This window comes from Wasmannia auropunctata, unplaced genomic scaffold (assembly GCF_000956235.1).
Source record: "Wasmannia auropunctata unplaced genomic scaffold, wasmannia.A_1.0 LD334208.1, whole genome shotgun sequence".
In the NCBI taxonomy this organism is placed as follows: Eukaryota; Metazoa; Arthropoda; class Insecta; order Hymenoptera; family Formicidae; genus Wasmannia; species Wasmannia auropunctata.
Genome location: NW_012028682.1, coordinates 588,208 through 610,015, shown reverse-complemented (window position 1 = coordinate 610,015; position 21,808 = coordinate 588,208). Strand labels below are relative to the sequence as shown.

At 41.2% G+C, this 21,808-nt stretch overlaps 2 protein-coding genes across 6 annotated transcripts; one reads left to right on the top strand and one right to left on the bottom strand.

Annotated features, from left to right (window-relative positions):
* Positions 1-1,645: 1,645 nt before the first annotated feature.
* Positions 1,646-15,425, bottom strand: LOC105459137 (oxysterol-binding protein 1). 4 transcript variants are annotated; one of them, XM_011704909.1, is made up of 11 exons: positions 14,754-15,421; positions 12,458-12,523; positions 9,513-9,718; positions 8,114-8,367; positions 7,295-7,487; positions 4,417-4,709; positions 4,103-4,338; positions 3,747-4,023; positions 3,223-3,602; positions 2,692-2,912; positions 1,646-2,613 (listed from the first exon to the last, which is right to left on the bottom strand). In XM_011704909.1, the coding sequence occupies exons 1-11, from the start codon at positions 14,879-14,881 to the stop codon at positions 2,471-2,473; spliced, it is 2,397 nt and encodes a 798-aa protein (XP_011703211.1). In that variant the 5' UTR covers positions 14,882-15,421; the 3' UTR covers positions 1,646-2,470. The 4 variants fall into 4 exon arrangements, with proteins under 4 accessions (XP_011703211.1, XP_011703212.1, XP_011703210.1 ...); XM_011704910.1 differs by having other exon boundaries at positions 8,114-8,364; XM_011704908.1 differs by having other exon boundaries at positions 4,103-4,709; positions 14,754-15,425.
* Positions 15,426-16,535: 1,110 nt separating this feature from the next.
* On the top strand, positions 16,536-20,958 carry LOC105459136 (signal peptide peptidase-like 3). Of its 2 annotated transcripts, XM_011704907.1 has the most exons (7): positions 16,536-16,701; positions 17,446-17,512; positions 17,622-17,765; positions 17,868-18,184; positions 18,286-18,629; positions 18,883-19,308; positions 19,510-20,958. In XM_011704907.1, exons 3-7 carry the CDS (start codon positions 17,737-17,739, stop codon positions 19,576-19,578), a joined length of 1,185 nt encoding a protein of 394 aa, XP_011703209.1. In that variant the 5' UTR covers positions 16,536-16,701; positions 17,446-17,512; positions 17,622-17,736; the 3' UTR covers positions 19,579-20,958. The 2 variants fall into 2 exon arrangements, with proteins under 2 accessions (XP_011703209.1, XP_011703208.1); XM_011704906.1 differs by lacking the exon at positions 16,536-16,701 and having other exon boundaries at positions 16,712-17,512.
* The last annotated feature ends 850 nt before the right edge of the window (positions 20,959-21,808 follow it).

Here is a 21,808-nt window from a genome sequence, read left to right as displayed (position 1 = left end):
CGAGCTCTCTGTGCTTCTTTACCTTGCTCCGTACGTTGATACGCAAATGTCAAAACATTATTTTCCAGCTTTATGAAAAAAAAAAATTTCTACCGGCAAAGGGTACATTTTATACCGAACTTGCGTGGTATCGCAAGAGCCCTGGATCGAAAGAGACATCAATAAAATATTCTCGCAACAAACTGTTTAATCCGTATTAATTCGTGTTTATGTAGCGCCCCTTCGTATAATATATTGATTCAATATACGAGTTTATTCGACAGAACGAAAAACCGTGTACAATTATTACGCCTTTTATGCGATATCGCGACGATGGGTGGCTGTAAAGGAGACGCCACGAAATGAATATTCCTTTGTAGCGAAGCATATTTGTATTTCTCTCTCTCTCTTTCTCCCCACACGAATTGGCTAATGTACAAGCGCTAATAATCCAGTTTCACTACTCGATTCTTTCTCACTCACACATACGCACGCACACACAAACACACATATACACAATCGTGTCGCATCTTGTTAAATTATTTATTTTTATAATTAATTTTGTATTTATATGTATACAGGTGTGTATAATATATATTTATATATATATATAATCATTTCAATTATCATAAACTATTAAAATTATAATACAGCCAGAGGATTTAGCATAATGATCATTTTATAGACATTGGCTGCAAGCTAGTCGTTCCGTTCGGCTTATCGAGACACACTCGTAGCTGTATACCTGATAATATCGCAAATCGGAACGGCCTATGTGCTCATTAAGAGGGATATACAATAAGTTTCATCAATTAATCATTTTTATGTACATACTGGCATACATACAAACACATACATACGTACATACGTAAATCATTCGCTATAAATCCGGTCGCACGTGCCTACGAGTGCACGCGTGTTTCTCTATATGCTACGGCGATAATTTTGAGAAAGAAACGATCGTTTTTACGCTCCCGGCACCCCGATTTCGACTTTCTCCAATCGGGCGGAGCGGCACTTAGGATCGCCTTCGATTCGCGCCTCAAGTGTACTTGTTCTTGTTCGTTCCATTTCGATGATAACGCGCGTCTCGCATGCCTCTGCGTTTACAGCTCGGCAAAGTATTCGGAGCGTATCTAGCGTGTTTGAAATCTGTGCAGATGTGAAATGGCATAGTTTCTTTTTTTTTTCTTTTTCTTTCTTCTTGCAAAAACAACGCTGGCCAAAACTTGGAAGCATCATCGTCGTCGTCGTCGTCGTTTATATTACGTGTGTAAAATGTCGATCGTCGCGCGCGTCTATCCGAAATCATTGAATAAATTTTTTAATGTTTGTAGTTGTACTGTTCTTTGAATTCATACAATACTCTTCTCCGCGTCAGGATTTATTTCCACTTTGAACATTTCTCAAACTTTTTTGTTACGACATCGGATCAAACGGAAAGTGCGCAATGAGGGAAGAGTTACAGAAAAATTACAAATACCGACACGCGTCAAAATTCAATTTTAATACATGGAGATGTATTTTCTTTATTTCTGTAAAAGTAATTCGCATGTAAAAATAAACAAGAGAAATTATCGTATCTTGTTTTATATTACTTCAAATGTTTATATTATTTCGATCGTTGTTGGCTCGATTTTATTCCTCACTGCACATTTTCTTTCTCCGCGTTAATACTTTCAATGATGGGATTAAAAATGATGAAATACAAAAAATTGTTTCGTATATGTTAATAGCATAACCGACCGATTTCGGTAAGACTTTAGTTCGAATTCTAGAAAATCAGATTGATATTCATCTAAAAATCTAAATTGAAAATACTGAAAATATTATAAAGTGGAACGCTAAACTTGATTTGAAATCCTTCCTTTCCAATGACAGTAGCCTTTTTTTATCTTCTTTCCTTACGGTCTTATTGCTATCTCAGCTTTAAGCTAAAGTAATGAAATATTCGGAATTCATTCTTGCCCGAGCTTGGATTCTTTTATGAATTCATACACATGTAGCTAATATAATAAAACGCAAAAATTAAAAAATTGACTACTCATTAATTCAGCGCAAAATCTTAAAAAATAGAACGCAAGCGCATGTTAATCAAACATTATGTTGGATTAAATATTAGTTTCATTACTTAAGAAAAGAAGAGACGAAAGAAAGACAAGGAAGAAAAGGGGGAAAGAAAGGGAGAGAGGTAGAAAGGTTAAAGAATAGCAAAGGCGGTGACATGCAAGTGCAAATTGCATATCGTACATGTCAGAGTTGCCAACAAGTTTCGTCCACTTCATTGGAAGAATTAATTGCTAAACCATATCCCGTAACAACCCCATTATCACGTCAAAGTTATTTCATAAGCAGTTTAAGTTCTCGACCACTTTGCGGCCGCGACTTCTAAATCTCGGCTACCGTCACTTTTGAACTCCAAAAAACTTATCCGCGCACTGCATGTATGTGACAAAAGTCACATTGTAATCGAATCTATCTATATAACGGGCTAAAATATGTTTGGACATTGCGACCAGTCACCTCTGCTTTTATGATCCCAATATTCGCCATTATAAACAAAACAACGGCTGTCCGTGTACGGATCCTGCTTCTTCCTGAACCACAGCGGCTCGTACGTCTCGTAAGGTAATCCTGCGGAGAAGACATGAGATTGTCAACGTGAGCAAAAATTTGATTTTCGCGAGCCGACGCGAAAATATATAAATCTACCTTGTGCAGCGGCCTTTTCGGAGTCGTGCTCGCGAGCTCGTCTAACAGCTCTTTGTTTCTCTTCTAAACGCAACTTTTCTGAATTGGCCTCGTCCCACCGTCCGTCCTCCATTAACCGCTGATCAGGCCTCAACCGAGAATCCGTCGGAGCTATACCTTCTTCCGGTTCATTCAATTGACACGCTAATTCCGTGAATGAATAATATTTCTCACAGTCTTCACTGTAAAATTATTGTAGTATTAAAATATGTCATACGCAATTAAAAATGTTATCGATAAATTTTTAATAAAAGATCTCGTCGATTTTCGCGATATATATTTCAGCATGAAAATTAATTCCGTTGGAAAGATCAATATATATTATACAAAATTATGCTTTACTTATGATTACAGCTTTGACAGATGTGAAAACACCGTGTGTTTGAATTCTTTACAAGTAAAAAAAACGTACAAATATGAGAACGACATTTTTTTAAAACAGATTTCTAATTTCCATACGCATTACACGTATAATTATTGTCACATACTTACGTAGGCATACGTCGCTTCCAAGCTAATATATAAGGACCCGTTTTATAGACTGGATTATCGGGTGTGCCGGACGTGCTGATTACCGGTGCGATTTCTATCTTTGAATCCCATGTACCCTGTACTACCCACTTGACCTCCTTGTTGGAATTCATGACTACGCCCTTCACCTTGCGCTGACTATCTCGCGAGAAGTACGAATACGGTATGTACTTCAAATGGCACTTGATACCTTCCTTGTGATTTACAATATCCATATCGCCACTCTGATCGACCCATAATCTCCCGACTATAATATTATGTACTGTAGTAGTAACTTTACGCCATGTGTAATGTTGCTGGCCACTGTTAAATTCTAGATGAGCGGTACCCAAAGGAATCACCTAATTGCATAAAATTCAATTCTCAAAAAACGGCTGTTTGGAAAACACGGTGGTTGTGCAACTGTTTTGACAGTCGATTGAGCGACTGTTTGTGATCGATATGTACTTTCGGATCTATCAAACAAGAGACCGGCCATGTCGTACCTGCAGATATTTTCCACGAAATTTAGAAGCCATTGTAAACTCTTGCCAACATCGCCATTTTTTTCCTTCGCAATGTTGAGCTAGCATAGGCGGGTGATGAGACACTTGCTCTGAAATCGCGCGCCATCCAAGATCATCCGTACGATCGCATTCGTAAGTTTCACCTAAAAGGGGATTGAAAGGTTTTCCCGTTCTAGCGGCGGTTGTAGCGTAGCTAGACACAGTGAACGCAGCTACAAAAGCCATCTGTTCATAACTATCTGTACATTCTGCAGCCCTATTTAAAGAAAAAAAAGAAGATACGTCAATTGTGTCATTTTTTTCCCGTAAATTCGACACAAGAAAAAATATCGTACCTATCGAGAATATCTGCATATTCGTAGTCTTCCGTTAATCGTTGAAGCATACTAAGTGGTTCAGAGAAGTTGACTGGCATAGGAATTTTTGACAAGTCTTTGCCAATGCAGTTTTTCATTATACTCCATAGGTTCAAGGGATAGTTTGGTTTGTCAGGTACCCTGGTCCTTCGCTTCCGCTTGGAAATGGTGGTCATCCCGGTGCTGCTGTTGCCATTATTAGATCGCCAAGTTGCCTGTTGTATACGAAAACACATGAACGTTCTATTTTTATTTAAAACAAAGGAGAAGAAAGAGTGTAATAATTTGCTTACAATATCCAGATTGTCTGTGATCCTAACAGGCGAGAGAGTCTGTGCCGCTGTGGAATCGGTTACAATCAGGAACGACTCGGCGCCAGTGGAATCGGAGACAGGCAGGGGCGTCGGATCTCCCTCTGAACTGGAGCCATCGTCGCTACCCTGGGAATCGGTACGATCTCTCGCGTGGGAAATCGAATTGCTCGTGGCGATGGGTATGGTTAACGTAAAGGTGTCTGATTCTTGCGCGTCGTAAAACTCAGCGTTGTCCTCCTCATCCTCCGACGGTGACGTTGTAACTGCGGGATCTGCAAAGTCATAATTTGCCATTTGACGAACGTGACGCGAAACGTGGAAAAGTATAGGTATCGAGAGTATCGCGTGGAAATGCAAAGAGTCGGAGACAGGTAGAAAGTTGAACGGAGGCACGTGAACGCGGAATGATACACGTTGCACAAAGGTCATTCAATCGCACCAAAGGTCCGGATAAGCTGCATCGAGATAAGAGACAGCTGCCTAAGTTTTTATCGCGCGGCGCGACGAAATTGAGAGCGCGTCTCGGTCACGAGAGTGACGCGGCGGAGAGAAAAAATACTCGCGCGCGTATGTACAAGCTGCAAGCTAACGCGGCACGCGCGTCGAAGTCACGCCAGTGTGTGATCCGCGTACGTCCGCGGTCGTGAGAGATCGTATCGCGCGTAATAAATAATCGATATGACGTCCCGCGAGCCCCGCGCGGGCAGGACCACCGCGACCGCGTGGTCGTGACTCGAGTTCATTTCGCTGCTCGGGCGAGCGATTTCGCGCGCTCGGCCCTGCCCGCCCTCGTTCCCGCGTTTACTCTCTCCTTCCCGCGGCGAATCGAATGTGCCGCCGCGCCGAGCCGCGCGTCGCGCGTCCGCGCTCCGGATCGCGGCGATCGCGCTCCGACGACCCACGGTGTCACGTTCAATTCAATCAAATCGGCGCTCGGCTCGGCGCGGCGCGACGCGACGCGGGAGCGAGTCGCGGAAGGACGCTTTGTCTGTCCGCTCTGCTCCGCTCCAGCTGCTCCGCGCCGCGCCGCGTCGTCCCAAGTGCACTCCCTTGACTTCCCTCCTTCTTCTTTCTTCGAGGCGTGCAGGGACCTCGTCCACGAGTACAGGAGATGCAACGCGACACACATGAAACAAGTGGATCACAGCATTCACACAGCAGGGGCGAGAGAGAACGAAACGGAAGATGTCGCAGGGGGGGGGGAGAGACGATACGAACCAACACGAACGCACACACTCCCGTCTAAATCGTGTCGTATACGCGTCGAATCTCGCGATTTCCGCTCTCGTCCCGACAAAAATCCGATCCCGCGACTCTCGACTCGACGAAAACCGTCACGAAAATGCCGTCAATGCGACGGAGCCGTTGACGCGCTCCTCCTCGCACCTTCCTCTAATTGTCGACACCTCTGCCCGATTCCGTTGTCGGCGCGAAAGGCGATTATAGCCACTGTCCGGAATTCGGGGAAACCGGGGGTGTTATCGGGAGATAACGAAAAGAAAAAGCAAATCCAATACCGATATTTGCGGGACCGCTCCCGTTCAAGCGTCGAACCCGTAGGTGACGGAAGCACACTCGACTGTGTCATGTGCGGACGTGTATATACATGTAAGTTATTACGTTACCATATATATACACAGGGAGCACGACGCGGATAAACGCTCTTTTGTCCTATGTATATAGCGACGGTACACGGGACCGACGGACGGTGCATACGTAGACCACGGGTGACGTAATCGTGCGATAATGCGACACGCGCGGCGCGCGTTGCATCGGCGCGACGGCGCCTCCTGGAGGCCGCCTAGCGCGGCCACGCGGGCAAGCGATCGCGGGCGCTGAGATTTAAATTTTCGTTTTCACTTTCGCAAACGCGAAGGGAGAGAGACTCGACCCCACTTCCACGGACGAATATTAATCTTTTTTTTTGTACGAAAGAAAAAGATAAATAAAATGCAGATTGCAGACTCGGCTAAATGCCAACGCGCCAATTTAAAAGTATAATTTTTGTTCCGCAGATAGTCGCCGGCTAGTCGCTGGCGAATTATTAATCAGACATTTAATTGTCGGCATATTAAATTAGCTTCGACATGCTACGAAAGAGCTGCGGTAAACAGGAGTTGCTCAAGAGAGAATTTACATTTAGTTACAACTTCGATCGCGAGCTCGCTATATTATATTTATTTACGTGATATAGCAAGAGATGCTGCATACAAGCTGTCCTAGATTCACTGTATGTCCTTCTAAAGACTTTTTTTTTAACTAATTTAAAATCATTAACACTTGAGTTAATCGGCGCGGTAATTATTGCGCAGTAATAAGAAATTTTATAAGAAATTAATATCAGTTAATAGTACATATATACATATATTTAGACGTTTGAACTGAATGAACAACAATGTCGACGTACTGATAATTTGTTAGACGTGAAAAATAGGGGTTTATTGCGAATTGAAATACTTTAGGAAACTAAATAACAAAAATATTCTTCAGTTAAGTTTAAGTGGTATCTTCAATAAAATTTTAATTTTAAGCTTATTGTTAGTTATATAAAAGTACAAGAAAAATGAAAAACTCTAATAAATAATAATTTGTTACTTGCTTTCGTTAAAAAAAATTGATTCTGAATAATATCACTAAAGCACATTTAGTGGTTTAATAAAATATCGGTATTACGGATTTAATTTAATAATTTGCTGCGATAATCTTCAAAATCAAAATTTTGACATTAAAATAGATTTTATTGCACTTTCAAAAATCTTTGGTGTTTTTAAGTAACAATGTTGCATGTAAAAAATATTAGAAAATGTGCGAAGGAGTGCACGCTAAGCGGAGAATAAAAAAATATAAATTTATTTACGTGAAGGCCTATGTCCTCCTGCAGGCGTCGCTGAAGGAATCGCGTGCTGCGCGGCCTCCTCCAGGTGGGAATGTTGCCTAGCTAACTGTTCGACCATTTTCTCTATCCGCACTTTTTGGTCACGCTCGTGCTGCAGCATCTTCTTCCACTTAGGCTCTTGTTGCTGGGCTAGCTGCAAATAATCGCTGCTCGTCTGCAACAGCACAGGTTCAATTTGATCATGGTTGCGTTTCGTGTGAGATAATATCAGTGTTAGATCACATCGGAGAATGCCATTGTCAAGGGCAATTTCGTGGAATGAGACAACCCTGACTGGCATGAAAATTAACTCTGCTCTTCGCGAATCTTGCAAATTCCTACGTAGACTTTGAACGTATCATTCAAATAATTATAAACAGTTAATTACTACTAACTGCATCTCTCGAGATTTTCCCCCTCTATTTCCTCTCTCGTTAGATGAATCATCTCGCTCAGTCATGCCGATACGATAAGATTTACGAGAGATGTTCACAAAGCAAGTTCAAAAGTCAATTTAGCGAGTCCAGTAAAAAAGTGGCACAAACAACACTCATGTTGTCATCTTTCAGAGCATTACTTAGATGTTGCTGTACTAAAAAAACTACTTTAGGCGCGATTGAACGATCATCTTTAAAAAACAAAAAAAAACAATAATTCTACATAGAAAAGCGAATTTTCTAATCGGACGATATACGATGTCACTATTAAAAGATTTATTAAATAAATGCACGAGGAAAAGCAAACTATCGTTCGCGGGTAGTTTGTGTCGTTTAATTTTCAGAAGTTATTCTTTGGACTTACGTTGACCATAGCATTCGCCGCAATCCGAAAAAGTGTGGCCCGTTCGCTGACGATCTTGAATTTCGCTGCTAATTCGGGGGACGGAGGTTCGATCATTTCTAAATCGGATAAAGCTCGCTGGAGCGCGGATCCCTGCTTAAGCATCAAGTCATTGCACGCCTGTAGATCGTCCAATCGTCGCGTTAGATCCTTAATCACAGACGCAGTTTCTACGTTTTGATTGTCGTTATCTTGATACTCCTCCTCCTCTTCTTCTAAAAGAGATTTCGCCGCATAACGTCACCGAAGTACTAAATCTCGATAATATATAAGAAAAAGGCAGATGCAACACGACGGTTGTGCAATTGTACAGGCATCGTATCGATAGTACAGTCGTTTTGCGATGCAAATCAAATTCATATAAATTATGCACATATAAGTACAATAATGTATAACCATTATGGAAGACGATAGAATAAATTGTTTATAACGTCGGAATATTCTATTAACATGCAACGCTCGATTCTCTTGAGCAAAGATCTTGAAACTTATTTATGTAACTTTATATCTTGAGCTGTATATCTAAAATACATAAATAACGTAAGTGATTTGCAGTATTTTATATGGAGTATTCCAATCAGTGTATTCAATTTCAATGACAGACATTTTATAAGTATAAGGAGAATAAAAAGTCATTCTCACAACGATTAAAGAATATTAATTAATAAAATCAAGATCCATTCGTAATGAGTATAGAGTATCTTTTTAGAGAAACTGATTTAATTAATGATTTCACTTATTTTATATCATAAAATGTTTAAATTTTTAAGTTTTTAAAAATGCTCATTAAACTGCTGATGTACAAAATACTTCAATTTATTTAAAAAAATTTATTCAATAAAGATTTTAAATTTATTGTTCATATAAGAATATCGATTTCAAAACAAATTTTCAATGTTTATAAAATCTGTTTCTAATTGTTCGTCAAAATTAAAGTTTTATTACATTTTAATAATTCGTGCAAATTAAGGTATTTTAAGTAAAACTATTTGCAGATACTAATCTGTTAATCCTAGCTGCAGTACACGCTTACTTTTCGTGTTTATCAAGGGTCTGGAAAATCTCCGCTATAATTTTTTCATCACAGTGCTCAAGAAAATTACCGTATTGTGATTAATTTTTTTAATCGATCGTAAATAAACTAAAAAACATGTCCATTCACTCAGAAGTAGTCTGAAATCATCACTGGGACCCCAGAGCTTAGGATATGTATAGCTATAAGGTTAATCTTTCACGGTTATCGATTTAAAAGGACGGAAAAGAAGTGTCCGGGAAATTCCGATGTACCTATAGATGTACCGAAAACGACCGGCTTGCACAATACAGATATACACACGATCGTATATACAATCGTACAAACCAGATTCCATCGCTTGGATAGCCTTGGCTTTTGCCAGCTCGAGGGCTGTGACCCACTGCTGTCGCTCCACCTCGGTCGACGCCTTGATGTGGAAGGTCTGCGTGCCGCCGTTGCTCACGACGAAGGTGCAGGCGTCCACCGTGTGTATTAAGGCCCCGTGTAAGGAAATCGTGCCGCGGCAGGTGTGGGACATCTCCGCCGGATTTCTGAAACAGGGAGTAACGGAGACGCGACAGTCTCAGGTATGCGTCTCTCTCAGGTCGTCCCGGGATTGCCGAATGACACAGAGAAAGACAGACGTGAGTTTGCAATCGGGAGAGACTCGACTCTTTAATATGACGATCCGGCCATGAAGAAGGTTTATCCAAGCGACCACCTCTCCCTTACCTCCTCCCAAAAAAAAAAATTAAAAAAAAAATAAAAAAGAAGAAAAGCAGAAAAATCGGCACAGTAATGTGTGATAACGATTGTCTGCGTTAATCTGTGACACCATATCTCTTATTCGACGGGAGGGACGGAGGCAGGTGAAAGGGATGCGGGGGGGGGGAGAGGGGGTCAGTTAGCATTGAAAAGTATGGATTTATTGGCGTAATTCGGGAAAAATAAACACTCGATTACGCCCGAATGAAAGCGATCCCATTACCGTCCCATATTACAGATCCGACTGCTCTCCCATCCCGACGTGTTCATATAAACGAGTGTCTCCTGTCGCACTCGCGGTCGTCGGTCAAGAGCAATCCGTGGGAGTTATTCTCCCGTCGTACGAAACGACAATTCAAAGACCGGAGAAGCGGGCAGGAGGGGAGGAGAGCTCTCAATCGGATCATGCACGTGAGGTCACTCGAGTTAATCGAACACGCAACAATCACGATTCCGCGTGGAAGACAAAAGGGAAAAAAAGAGTCATGCTATCGCGCTCGGAATCGTGGACACAGGGTATCCTCGAAATGGATCGCCAAGCTCGGGGGATGTATTCTACTTGTCGTGGGGATGAAAAGAGAAAATATATGTGATCGCGATTAGTCTGAAAATTTTTGCTTCCTGCAGAATTGCAAACCCGCAGCGGTGTTTCGCAAAGAATACGAAATTAAAGTCGTATCTCAATAATGAAACAATAATAATACTCTGGCAAAGGTTGGTTTATCGTTGTGCTAACAAGTATGTGACGAATCTATACGTCGCAGTAAAAGATGCGTAAATCCTTTCTCGAGTCTATAAAACGTCAATGCAGAGCGTGTAGAAAAAGATGGCTTTAACAATCGATTTAAAAGGCAAGACCGAGTTCCATTTCACGAGTAAATCACCATGAGTCGCTGAGAAATTCTTGCGAAATTTTGCGTAGATGCAGAAAAGTGTAATTTGGTAAGAATGCAGTTCCGGGTCTACGATTGCATGATCGCGTGATCGCATGATCATCCTTAGAGCGAGTAAAACGCACTCAAAGTTTATTGATCTATTTAAGGACACCCTGTATACGTTCAGGTAATTGGCGGAAATGTGTCTCGAAATTCTTGTATATTTACTTTTCAAGATTACAATCTTATAGCATCGTCCGCGGTATCGCTCGTTACGTAACCTTTGTTAAATATTTGCGATGAGACATCGGCATAAAATTCGACGAAATTTTCACAATAAAACGACTTTCAGAATTTATTGGAAAAGCAGGAGGCCATTGTTGAATTTTGATTGATCGTAAATTGTTACGGCTATGCCTGATACTCGTTGATAAAATTCATTTTATTCGGCAGTGAAATATTGACCCCATTTTTCTAAATCTAGTATCCACGATATTTATACAGGGTGTCCCGAATTACTTTCCTTCAAGCCGTAGATTCTTTTATAGTGTACATTCGAGTTAAACTTTCACTTATCGGATATGTCGAAACACGTATCTGCAGGCACTCATATTTTTATTAAGGAGAAACAAAATTTATGTCAAATTTACACAAAAAAATTCGCGGCTAAAAGGAAACACCCCGTGTATCGATAAATGTTGCGTCGAATTGTCGTCAAAATATCCTGATATATAAAAGAAAATTCAGACAACACGAGATCTCTAATTAGAAAAAAAAAAGGAAATTGTGTTTAATCGAGAGAAAAGGAGGAAGTTATTCGATAATGATTACGAAATGTTTTGGTTCATCGATCGCACGCGGAGGAGGAAAAACGTAAAATTAATCTGCGGATAATTTCTTCTACACGATTGGTACAACTATCGAGCGTCCGTCCAAAAGAAGAAACAAGGGAAACAAAACAGTCTAATCTAAGAGATACCGGTAGTATAGCTATCTCGTTGATCCGACAACGACCGTTACGCTGTGTGAGACCGCTACAAAAGTGAACAAAAGTGAATGAGACTTGATCGGAACGAACGGAACTCGCACGGTAATATAAATCATAAAGGACACAACATAAAGAAGCGGTATGTTTCATTGCACGCGGCTGCGTTATGTAACACACACACACAGAGACACATACACACAAAGAGAAAAAGAAAAATAAAGAGAGACAGAGAAAATAAAAAAAAAGAATAATGGAGATTACAAGTGTTATGTTTAGTATGGCTTAGTGTACGAGAAGGATACGTTTAATTTCCATATTCACATACATATAATGTGTAATATAACCACCGATATACGTTACAGGTAGATGGAGAAAGCGGACAAGATTTTTTATTAGGGTCATCAATAAGTTAAAATTTTACGAAAAAATGTAAAGTTATATAATGTGTAAGTGTGTGTGTGTATATGTGTGTGTGTGTGTGTGTGTGTGTGTGTGTGTGTGTGTGTGTGTGTGTGTGTGTAATTGAGTATCAAAAATGGCAACACAAATGTCTTTGGGGGGCTGTTTTTAATTACAAACTCGCGAAGAGGGATAGGGGCAGTCGGGATGCGATTTCGCATATTTCGTTTTATTTTTTTTTTGTTTTCATTTTTTTTACTTACTCGGAGGCTCTGCCAGCCCTCCGCTTGCGTCGCGATGATATCTTTGGCCCCCCTGTTGGTTCAGCCCTAAACAATCCATAAAACAAACAGACCCCGTTCACATAGTGTAACACTGTGGCAAGGCTTATTGCTCGAAATTTCGTTTTCTTTCCCCGTTCTTTTTTTCCTTGCCCACCGCAGAGAAGTGGGCAATAATATCTCTCTGTCGAGTCGCTCCAAGTTTCGCGAGATGAAGTTCGGGGAGGAAAAAAAGGAAACACCGGTAAAACGTCGACGGTGACGCGAGACGTAACGTTTACACTCGGTTCGCTCGTAACGCGAGCTGCGTGATTTTTGCGTGCACGCGTGTATCATACTGTGCGAGAAGAAGCCTTACGACAGACAATCAAGAGTAAAATTCATATCGACGGGTCCGTGATGATTACGTACCAGTGAACAATCCTCGAAAAGGCATTGCAAACTCAAATCACAACAAACTGTGCCAAGCGGAGTGTTCAAAATGAAAAAAAATAAAAATAAAAAAATAAAAATAAAAATTGTCCTACGAAGCCGGTGCGCAATCGTTTGCCAGAGAAACGCGACTGCTCTACTTGCGGAGATAACGAGACTACGAGAGATACAGGCGGTTGTTTGCGCTCGTGTCGCAACGAATTGTTTTTTCGTTCCGCTATTAATTTCAATGGGGAATCCCGCGAGCGAAATTCACGTAAAAGTTACCAGTGCTACATAGGGTTACCGTTACCGTTACGAACTGCAAAGCGCTAAGTATATATAAGCGATCAGAAGTGCGAAAAGTCTCGCAGAGTTAAAATGAGAGATAATAATAATAACAAACTCGATGCGTCGTCAAATGCGAGGGTCTGTACTGTAGGATTAGAGGTATCGTTTCGGAATCGTATATATTCCTTGCTCAGGATTGCGGCATAATACATAGAAAATTGCGTAACGCAATTCGTAACGTGTTTCGTACTTGGAATGTTTGTATAACGTAAAACTCGAATAATTTTTCAACTATTTCCAGTTGAGAGACAGCCTCCAGAGGAAGACTCAAGACTTGCAAATTCATCAAGGATTCCTATAGCCTACTGATCCCTACGCACTTCGCGACGTATCCTGTAGATGCGGACGAGTAATATCCACATTATTCATAACAAGTTTTGTCATACTTTTATGTAACTGCTGACTGTTCCTCGACGCATATATCAGCTTTATACTTGCGAAGCGCTTATCGCTCTCGCGCGCGTTCCGCACATGAGCAAATACGTACCGAATCCAGGTGAAACTAGAGGTGAACATTACTGCGCGTCTCGATTAAAATTCAGCGTTCAATTCGACATTACTTGGATAAACCAGATCGAGATGAATTACGCCATTACAAAACGCAGAAGAATCGCAAAGCCTGATTTACGTACATGCATTTTCTCTCTCAAAAAAAAAAGTATCTAAATGCTCTCATCTAATTAATACTTTCTATCTCTCGCTAATGTGTCTTATCGCCAAGCTCTTTAGGACTACATTGACTACATTATGACTATAATGTCACGCGGTGGAGTAAACTCTCAAGCGAGAAGGAGCAACAGGAAGCTGTTCCCCGCGCTGTTCTATCGGATCGACGTGCTCCGAGGATAAGAAGCGAAGCGCCGAGGCTCTCTCTCAGTACTCCTTATCTGTTTACGCGCTTAACGGAACACAAAGAGAGACCCTGACAGATATATCCGTGCCCGCCGAGTTAACATTGCGCGCAAACTATTTTGCATGGAGCGCATAAATCGCAACGGTATACCGTTTGGACGTTTAGCGTTTACACGCGTGTACATACGTATGGTCCCCTCCCCGTGTTGCAGTAGATGATACTGTACGAATACATGTGACAGCTGTTGCCAGGCTATTTTTAATCGGGAGCGATCGAAAAGAGTTCTGTCATCGCGCACATAACCTAATCGCGAATGCGCGAGAGAGGACAGCCCCGTGTTCGTCTCTGCATGACACCTAGGTTCTCCCTTTTTCTCTCTTTTTTTTTAACAATTTTTTTTCACCGCGTCAGAACGACAGGGAACCGCGGGTCCGACGACGAGGAACGAGGGATCGCGTGATTTTGACGCGACGACGACGACGACGACATCGAGAGAGATCGATCGCGCGCTGTTAAAATAGCGAATGTATGTCCGCGATGACACGACACGTAGATGACGACGCGTGGGGCTCCGCGCGCGCGACCGCGACCACGAGTTCGACGTCGGCGACGATGTAGCCGGACGTCGCACGGACGGGTTTCCGACGACACGCAGGAAACTACCTGTAGTACGACAGGAGGCCGTTTGACAGGACGAACCATCTCCGTTGGTAACCTTTCAGGTAGTTCGTCCATTTGAAAAGCCAGCCTTTCATCTCCTGCCCGCCGTGCTGGCTCTTCGGGTCGCCCATGCTGCCGCCGTAGTCGGCCTGGCGTAGTCACGCTCGCGTACCTCGCACCTCCCTGAAACGAACGCGATGCGAGCCGATGTCTGCTGCCTACACATCACCCGCGTTGTACCGCGCCACCATTTTGGTAATTCCTCGTGGAAGGAGGAGAGAGAGAGAAGGGGTTAGTTGGTTGGCTCTCCCTCCGTCCGATCCCGCCGCCGCCGTCGCGCGCGCGGAGACTCACGGAGACTCCGCGAAGACTCGCGCTCTGTGAAGAAGTGTGCTTTACTGCTTTACGTTCACGTCAGCAGGTATACACACAACAGGTACTACACAGGGCGCGGTATGCGGGATCGCAGTGACGCAACGGATGTCGCAGTCGGACGACGCACGCACGGGCTGAGGCGCGACACGCACGACTGTGCGGGTCCTTTCTTTTTTCTTGCCGATATGGAGCGGAGCACCTTTCCTCCTCGGGGGCACACCACGGCGCGCGCCACGACTCACGCGCCACGTTCCTCAGTTTCCTCACTGACGGCTCACCTAACCTTTGTTACCGTCGTCACTGATGTAACATGTCTATGATTTATGTGTGCACACACACATGCATACTCGATACACACGATGTCACACCGACGTACGTACAGTCGAGAGCAAAAGTGCTGAAAAGATCCACGTCTGAACGATCTTAACTGAATAACATTGCATTTTTATTCTGGAACAATAAATCAATAATATTGCCGTATAAATTGACTGTCCACATTTTATTACGTAACTCTCATAAAATAATAGCAATACTTTGTTAAATTACTAAGTTTCATTATTTATAGCTTATAAATTCATCTTCTACCTTTAAATGTGGCGGTTAGTTTCTACCATGTTTGTTCTAATACAGAAATACGCCAATCAGTTTCGAATCCAAAATGTCCAGAAGTTTATTTGGTTTAAGTTTTTTTTTACTGTAAGATAAGAGAAATATTTTAAATATTTTACACATACATGATTTTAATTATTTCCAATTGTCTTATTATTTTCATACTTTTTATCCTAATTTGTGTTTCTATTAACGTCAAAATAAAATATGTATATATTACTTCTTTAATATTTTCATTATTTGCTCAAATAATTTCATGTAAATTATTAAGTAAGAGAATGAAATATAGAATGTCATATAAAATTCTCACTTATACTTGAAAATTAAAGCAATGTTGAGTTTTAATTATATCTCTATTTTTACATTCAAAATAATTAAATGAATTAATATGCCCAATACTTTCAAATTTAAATGTCAGATTAAAGCCCATTTTTAAACGATCTATAATTCATGTCAGATTTCGAGATATTTTAATAGATATTACAGATATTATAAATTTAATAGATATTATAATTTTACATACAATATAAAGAAATAATTGAAGAATGAAAACACACGAAAAGGTATATATGATTTATATTAAAAAAATCGTGGAATAAAAAAACTGAAATAGAACTATACCGAAAAAATGGATGAAACATTTTTATTCTGTCGTATTAATTGGATGAATTCGCGATCGTGTGGCTGCGAGGAGACGCGCGTTCCGGACACCCGGTAGAGTAGACGCGCTTGCAGCAGACCTGCGCCTGTTCGAGCAGCGGTTGACCCGCAGTAGTTCTCATCGCGGTACGTTACGGTGGCCGTGTCGTGGTGGTCGCGACCGCTCTCGCGGCTCTCGCGCGCGCCGATAGATATTCAGCGTGTCGTCGTACGGTCGTACGTTTTCGTGTCGCTCGTAGGACAACTCGCGGTGGGCCGATGAGGTGATGCGAGGTCCCACGACGGGCCCAGACTTCGGATCGCCCAGGTGAGAGGCCGCGTCGCGTGTCGTCGCCGAGAACTCGGTCGTGAGGCGAGCGCGAGCGCAGCGGTTTTCTGGGGTAAAGGGAGTAGCAAAGCAAACCTCTCGGGGGGCCTGCAGGTCCAGCGGGGGATCACGTGACCCATGTGTTTACCAAAATGGTGAATGTCCGTGGTGCGATACGAACGGCACTGCGTTCCGTCCGCACGGGAGCGGCCGCGGGGCGCTCGGATGCGTAAATAGCCGCGATCAGCTGTGCTACGTGCGCGGAGCGGATCGGAGCAGAGAGAGAGAGAGAGAGAGATAGAGAGCGCACGCAGTGCTTCGGCGTTCCGCGATCGTACGGCGTCGTCGTCCCGACCCCGTCTCTCGACACGGCGTCGCGCGTCGCGTCCCGGACGAGTCGATCATCGCCGTCGTCGTCGTCGTCGTCGTCGACGGCGGCCCCGTTTCTCGCCTCGTCCTCCGCGGCTGCTGGCATTGTCGCCGCCGCGCGACGCGTCGCTTGCGGGCGAAAGTTGGAAAGTGGATGCGATCGCGGGAGATGCCAAGACCCGACGCGGAGGCGGTCACGGTACGACGGTCGCTTCCTAGCCGCGCGATGCTGTTACGCTAGACGCGAGCCTCCCGCGATGTCGTTCGTTCGTTCGTCGTTCGTCTCGTTGCGCCCCGAGCTTGTCCTCGATTCGCGCGCCGTCCGTACCGTAAGCTCACGCTAGAATCTTTATTTCCTTACATTGCACCGCTAAGAGGGTGACCCGAGGCTTCCACAGGCCTAATTCCATTCGCCAATAATGCTGAACTCGAGGGACACCAGGTACGGAGAATTTTCTCTTTCCCGACTCTTTCACAGCCGCCGACCGCTTCGACGGCTGCATGATTGAATGCGGGGGTTAATGCTGTGTTCCATTTCTTTCTTTTTACAGTAGCAGATGATCTCTGATAGGTTAGTGCGAGTAAAAAGCACTTCAACAACGGACATCTAAATGTCAGGAGGTGTCCTCGCATAGCGCTGAGTGCTGCGGCCAGGCATTCTTAAACATGGCCACGTATCAAGTCGACTACCAGTGGTTAGTGCACGTCAGCTCGCATCGATGCCAATAGATAATTCCAATTTCGCAAGTTGTCAATTACATGCTCGTTAATGTCGTGCTATTGTGACTCGTTTGCAGGGCTTACTCTATAATGGATTCATCCAGGATATCCACTTTCCTAATATCAATTCTACTGATAGTTTACGGTAGTTTCCGATCTCTAAACATGGAGCAGGAGGCGAGGGAAAGAGAGAAGGAGAAGGAACGTAGTAATTTATTGACTGGGATTACGAGTAACAGCAGCGCCGGCAGCCCGGACGGCGCTAACGGAGGAAGAGTCCAAACTCTCGATACGATGCACGCTCTCTGTCTACCTCTCGGTGCTTCCATTTCTCTACTCGTCATGTTTTTCTTTTTCGACAGTATGCAGATGCTTCTTGCAATTTGTACAGCCAGTACGTAACAACGTTTAGAATATGCTTTAGCGTTACGATGCCAGGCACTTGATGTGCCTGTATAATCTAACGTACCGTTTAATTATACCATTTCTTTGCAGTTATAGCCACAGTTGCATTGGCGTTTCTTTTATTGCCCATGTGTCAGTATATCATTAGACCGTGTTCTGATGGTAATAAAATATCTTTCGGCGTCTGCGGGAGATTTACGGGTGCCGAGTTACTCTCGTTTTCGCTCAGTGTGAGTATAGTATGCATCTGGGTCTTGACCGGACACTGGCTGCTGATGGACGCAATGGGTATGGGCCTGTGCGTGGCATTTATCGCATTTGTTCGACTACCTAGTCTCAAGGTATCCACATTGTTGTTAACCGGACTGCTGATTTACGATGTCTTCTGGGTTTTCTTTTCGTCCTACATATTCAGCACAAACGTAATGGTTAAGGTAAGTTTTGCAAATTTTATTAAGGCACGTTATATGCAATGAAGAACATGTCGCATTCCTTTCAAATAAATTTACAATATCATTTTGCCTGGGTTAGCTTTTTCATGAGGATGCATTGTAAGATGAGAGTAAACTGAATTGTACAATGTATCTAAATAATCTGTTTATAGAGATAATTTTTGGCATACAATTACCACATGTGTAACAATAATATACGATACATGTAATTTGTTTCTCTTATTACTTATCATAGGTAGCAACTAGGCCTGCAGATAATCCAGTGAGTCTCGTGGCTAGAAGATTACATTTAGGTGGCGTGGCAAGAGCCGCGCCGAAACTACCTTTACCTGGAAAATTGGTATTCCCATCGATGCATCAAGCGGGACATTTTTCAATGTTGGGCCTCGGCGACGTTGTCATGCCGGGTCTCCTGCTCTGTTTTGTTCTGCGATACGACGCATACAAAAAGACTCAGCTGTTGCCCGGCGGCTGCGAAACTGGAGTACCGCCGCCGCGCCATTTCAGCCGAATTAGCTATTTTCATTGCTCCTTGATCGGTTATTTTCTTGGTCTACTTACCGCCACTGTAAGCTCTGAGGTGTTCAAAGCTGCGCAGCCTGCCTTACTGTACCTTGTGCCCTTCACTTTGTTGCCGTTGCTCACGATGGCGTATTTGAAGGTATCGTTACGTTTTTCATCTATTCTAATGATGTGAATTTAGTTACATTAAAACATTTTAAAATGTTGGATTCTATCACAATGACATAAAATTAAATCTTTTGCAAAACTTTTATTAAAAAATGCGAATATGTTACACACACAAAATGATTTGTGAAGTAAAATACATAAGATTATGTGTGCGTTAATTGTTTACTTCCAGGGAGATTTGCGTCGAATGTGGAGTGAACCATTCATATCTCAGCAACCTTCTAAACATATGGACGTTTGACAAGAGTCATGGGTCTCTGTATATTGTGTTGTATTGGAGGCAAAATTCTTGCATGATATTCATCGTCATATAACTTCACATTCTTATTTTCATCAATGTCATTTAATGTAAGTAATTTTTTCTACACATACACACATGTGCGCAATTCATTCGCATTCTTTTTCAAAGTCAATATGACATACAGAGAATGAATCAGATCTTAAGGATCAATATGATTATTTGCGATGCAAAAATACATGTAAAAAAAATACATTATACCGCATAAATAATTTAACTGTAATATAATGTCACGGATGTAATGTTAGCGATGCAAAGAACTTTTTACCGAAACAATAGAGAACAAAACAAAGTCTCTGAGAATATTTCTAGAATGCCAAATGGACGTATACTATTGGCATTCTTTCTGTGTCTTAACTTGATGTCGAGTATATGAATAGATATTGTGCACAGTAGATAATCGCAACCGATAATTATCGTCATTTTCAAGCTACTAAGTAGTAACTAAAGACTATGTATCATATGGTTAATTTAACAAACGAACAAAGGAAGATCTTTTACTTATACTGTAGAGTCATCGTAAGAAATAACATATTCTCGAAAAATATTTACTTTTAATCGAACAAAGCATAGAAAACTCAATATTAAAGTACCATAAAATTTAATTACAAATGACTAGAAAGACTCGTCGCAGAATACTATTTTGGTTTCACTATATTCAATCAGAATCGAATTACTTGCGAATGTGTAGCTATGAATAGGATAATTTATAAACTGTTTGAATATTTAGATAAGAATCCAATACACATATACGTGTAGGTTGTGACTTTGTTTTAAAGTTGGTTTAACGCTGAGCAAGGTATCTAGTAATATTAAAAAATAATTGTATATATTTATTATCATTTTCGTAAAACTTTTAAGGGGGCACAACGTTTGGCGATTTGCGATAATCAATAGCACGCTTTTCGATACCGTGTTTTGTTTTGCTACTCGTTTGTTAAGAAGTCGTCTATTTCGGAAGTATAGTTCATTGTCATTCTCCATGCGTAAGTAGAAGATGAAGTATGGAACTCTGCGCGTTGTTAAAGATAATTACAAGAAGGTGTAAACAAAAAAAAGCTTTCTAAACAAGCTCTTGCTATGGATAGGCTCTCAGAAAGACTTTATACGTTTATTTAAGGACAAGACTGAAGATAATATGTATGAAAACCAATTTATTAAGTAACTCTTCTGAAAAAGATAAACAAGTTTTTCCATTCTACCATTCTCTTAGATCAATTCTATAATATCATAGAGATTAATGAAAAATAACATAACACATATTCTAATATAATAGTATTATACTATGTATCTAAGAGAGATGGAATTACAACTGCTTTCATATTATTTCTTATTATTAAGTTACGTAAAACTCATAATCACTGATCAGTTATACATATTTAACATATTGCCTGTGAATCATTTTTTTTTATATCATTATACTCAGCGAATTATTAAATTATACGCATCAGAATAATTTATAATTTACAATTCTTTGGATTCAATTAGAATAGTATTTTTTTAGTCCGATGAAAAATACATGTAATGGAGAATTATTTGATATTCTAAAGTAAAGTTAATTTGTATATTAATATAGAAAAATAGAATTTGAATTTTATTCTACAAGGAAAAGGCATTTCTAACATCATCTCGTCATTTTTGTAATAATTATTTTTAATATTATCTCATTCTTCATTTGTCTACCTGTCCATAGCACAAGCAATTTATTCTTCATTATATATATATAAATTAAATCATTTTTTGACATTTTATATCACAAATCAGAAAATAAGTAATAAAATATATTTGATTTCCATTATTTCCATTATTTTTTTCAGAAAATTACAGAAGATATGTTTGTAAAATAATTTTAACCAATTTAGCATATATTTTTTTCAACAGTGATTAATGCTCAAATCATCAGTTTTTCTCTCAACAGTATTTTCCTTTCTTTTTTAAAATCAAGTTACGTACTGCAACATGACATTTATATATTTCTGTAATATACATTTTGAATTTTTTTTTCTCTTCCAATGTATGTACATACGAATAATCTCAAGAGGCAAACTTCACAGTAAGATCTGCGTAATGCCTTTATAGAGAGATTTTGCTTATTAAGCAAATAATCGAATGCAATGAATTTTGAATACGACGTAGCATGTATCTTTAAGAAAACGTTCAAGTTTTCGGACAT

What these genes read in the sequence shown, in the direction of transcription:
- LOC105459136 (XM_011704907.1), top strand. Translation starts at nt 17,737, where the DNA reads ATGGCCACGTATCAAGTCGACTACCAGTG. An exon ending in TATCAAGTCGACTACCAGTG is followed by an intron (nt 17,766 to 17,867) that starts GTTAGTGCACGT and finishes ACTCGTTTGCAG; the next exon opens with GGCTTACTCTATAATGGATT. An exon ending in TCACGATGGCGTATTTGAAG is followed by an intron (nt 19,309 to 19,509) that starts GTATCGTTACGT and finishes GTTTACTTCCAG; the next exon opens with GGAGATTTGCGTCGAATGTG.
- LOC105459137 (XM_011704908.1), bottom strand. Translation starts at nt 14,881, where the DNA reads ATGGGCGACCCGAAGAGCCAGCACGGCGGGCAGGAGATGAAAGGCTGG. An exon ending in TATCCAAGCGATGGAATCTG is followed by an intron (nt 8,368 to 9,512) that starts GTTTGTACGATT and finishes AATCTCTTTTAG; the next exon opens with AAGAAGAGGAGGAGGAGTAT. An exon ending in AGGAGGACATAGGCCTTCAC is followed by an intron (nt 4,710 to 7,294) that starts GTAAATAAATTT and finishes ATGACTTTGCAG; the next exon opens with ATCCCGCAGTTACAACGTCA.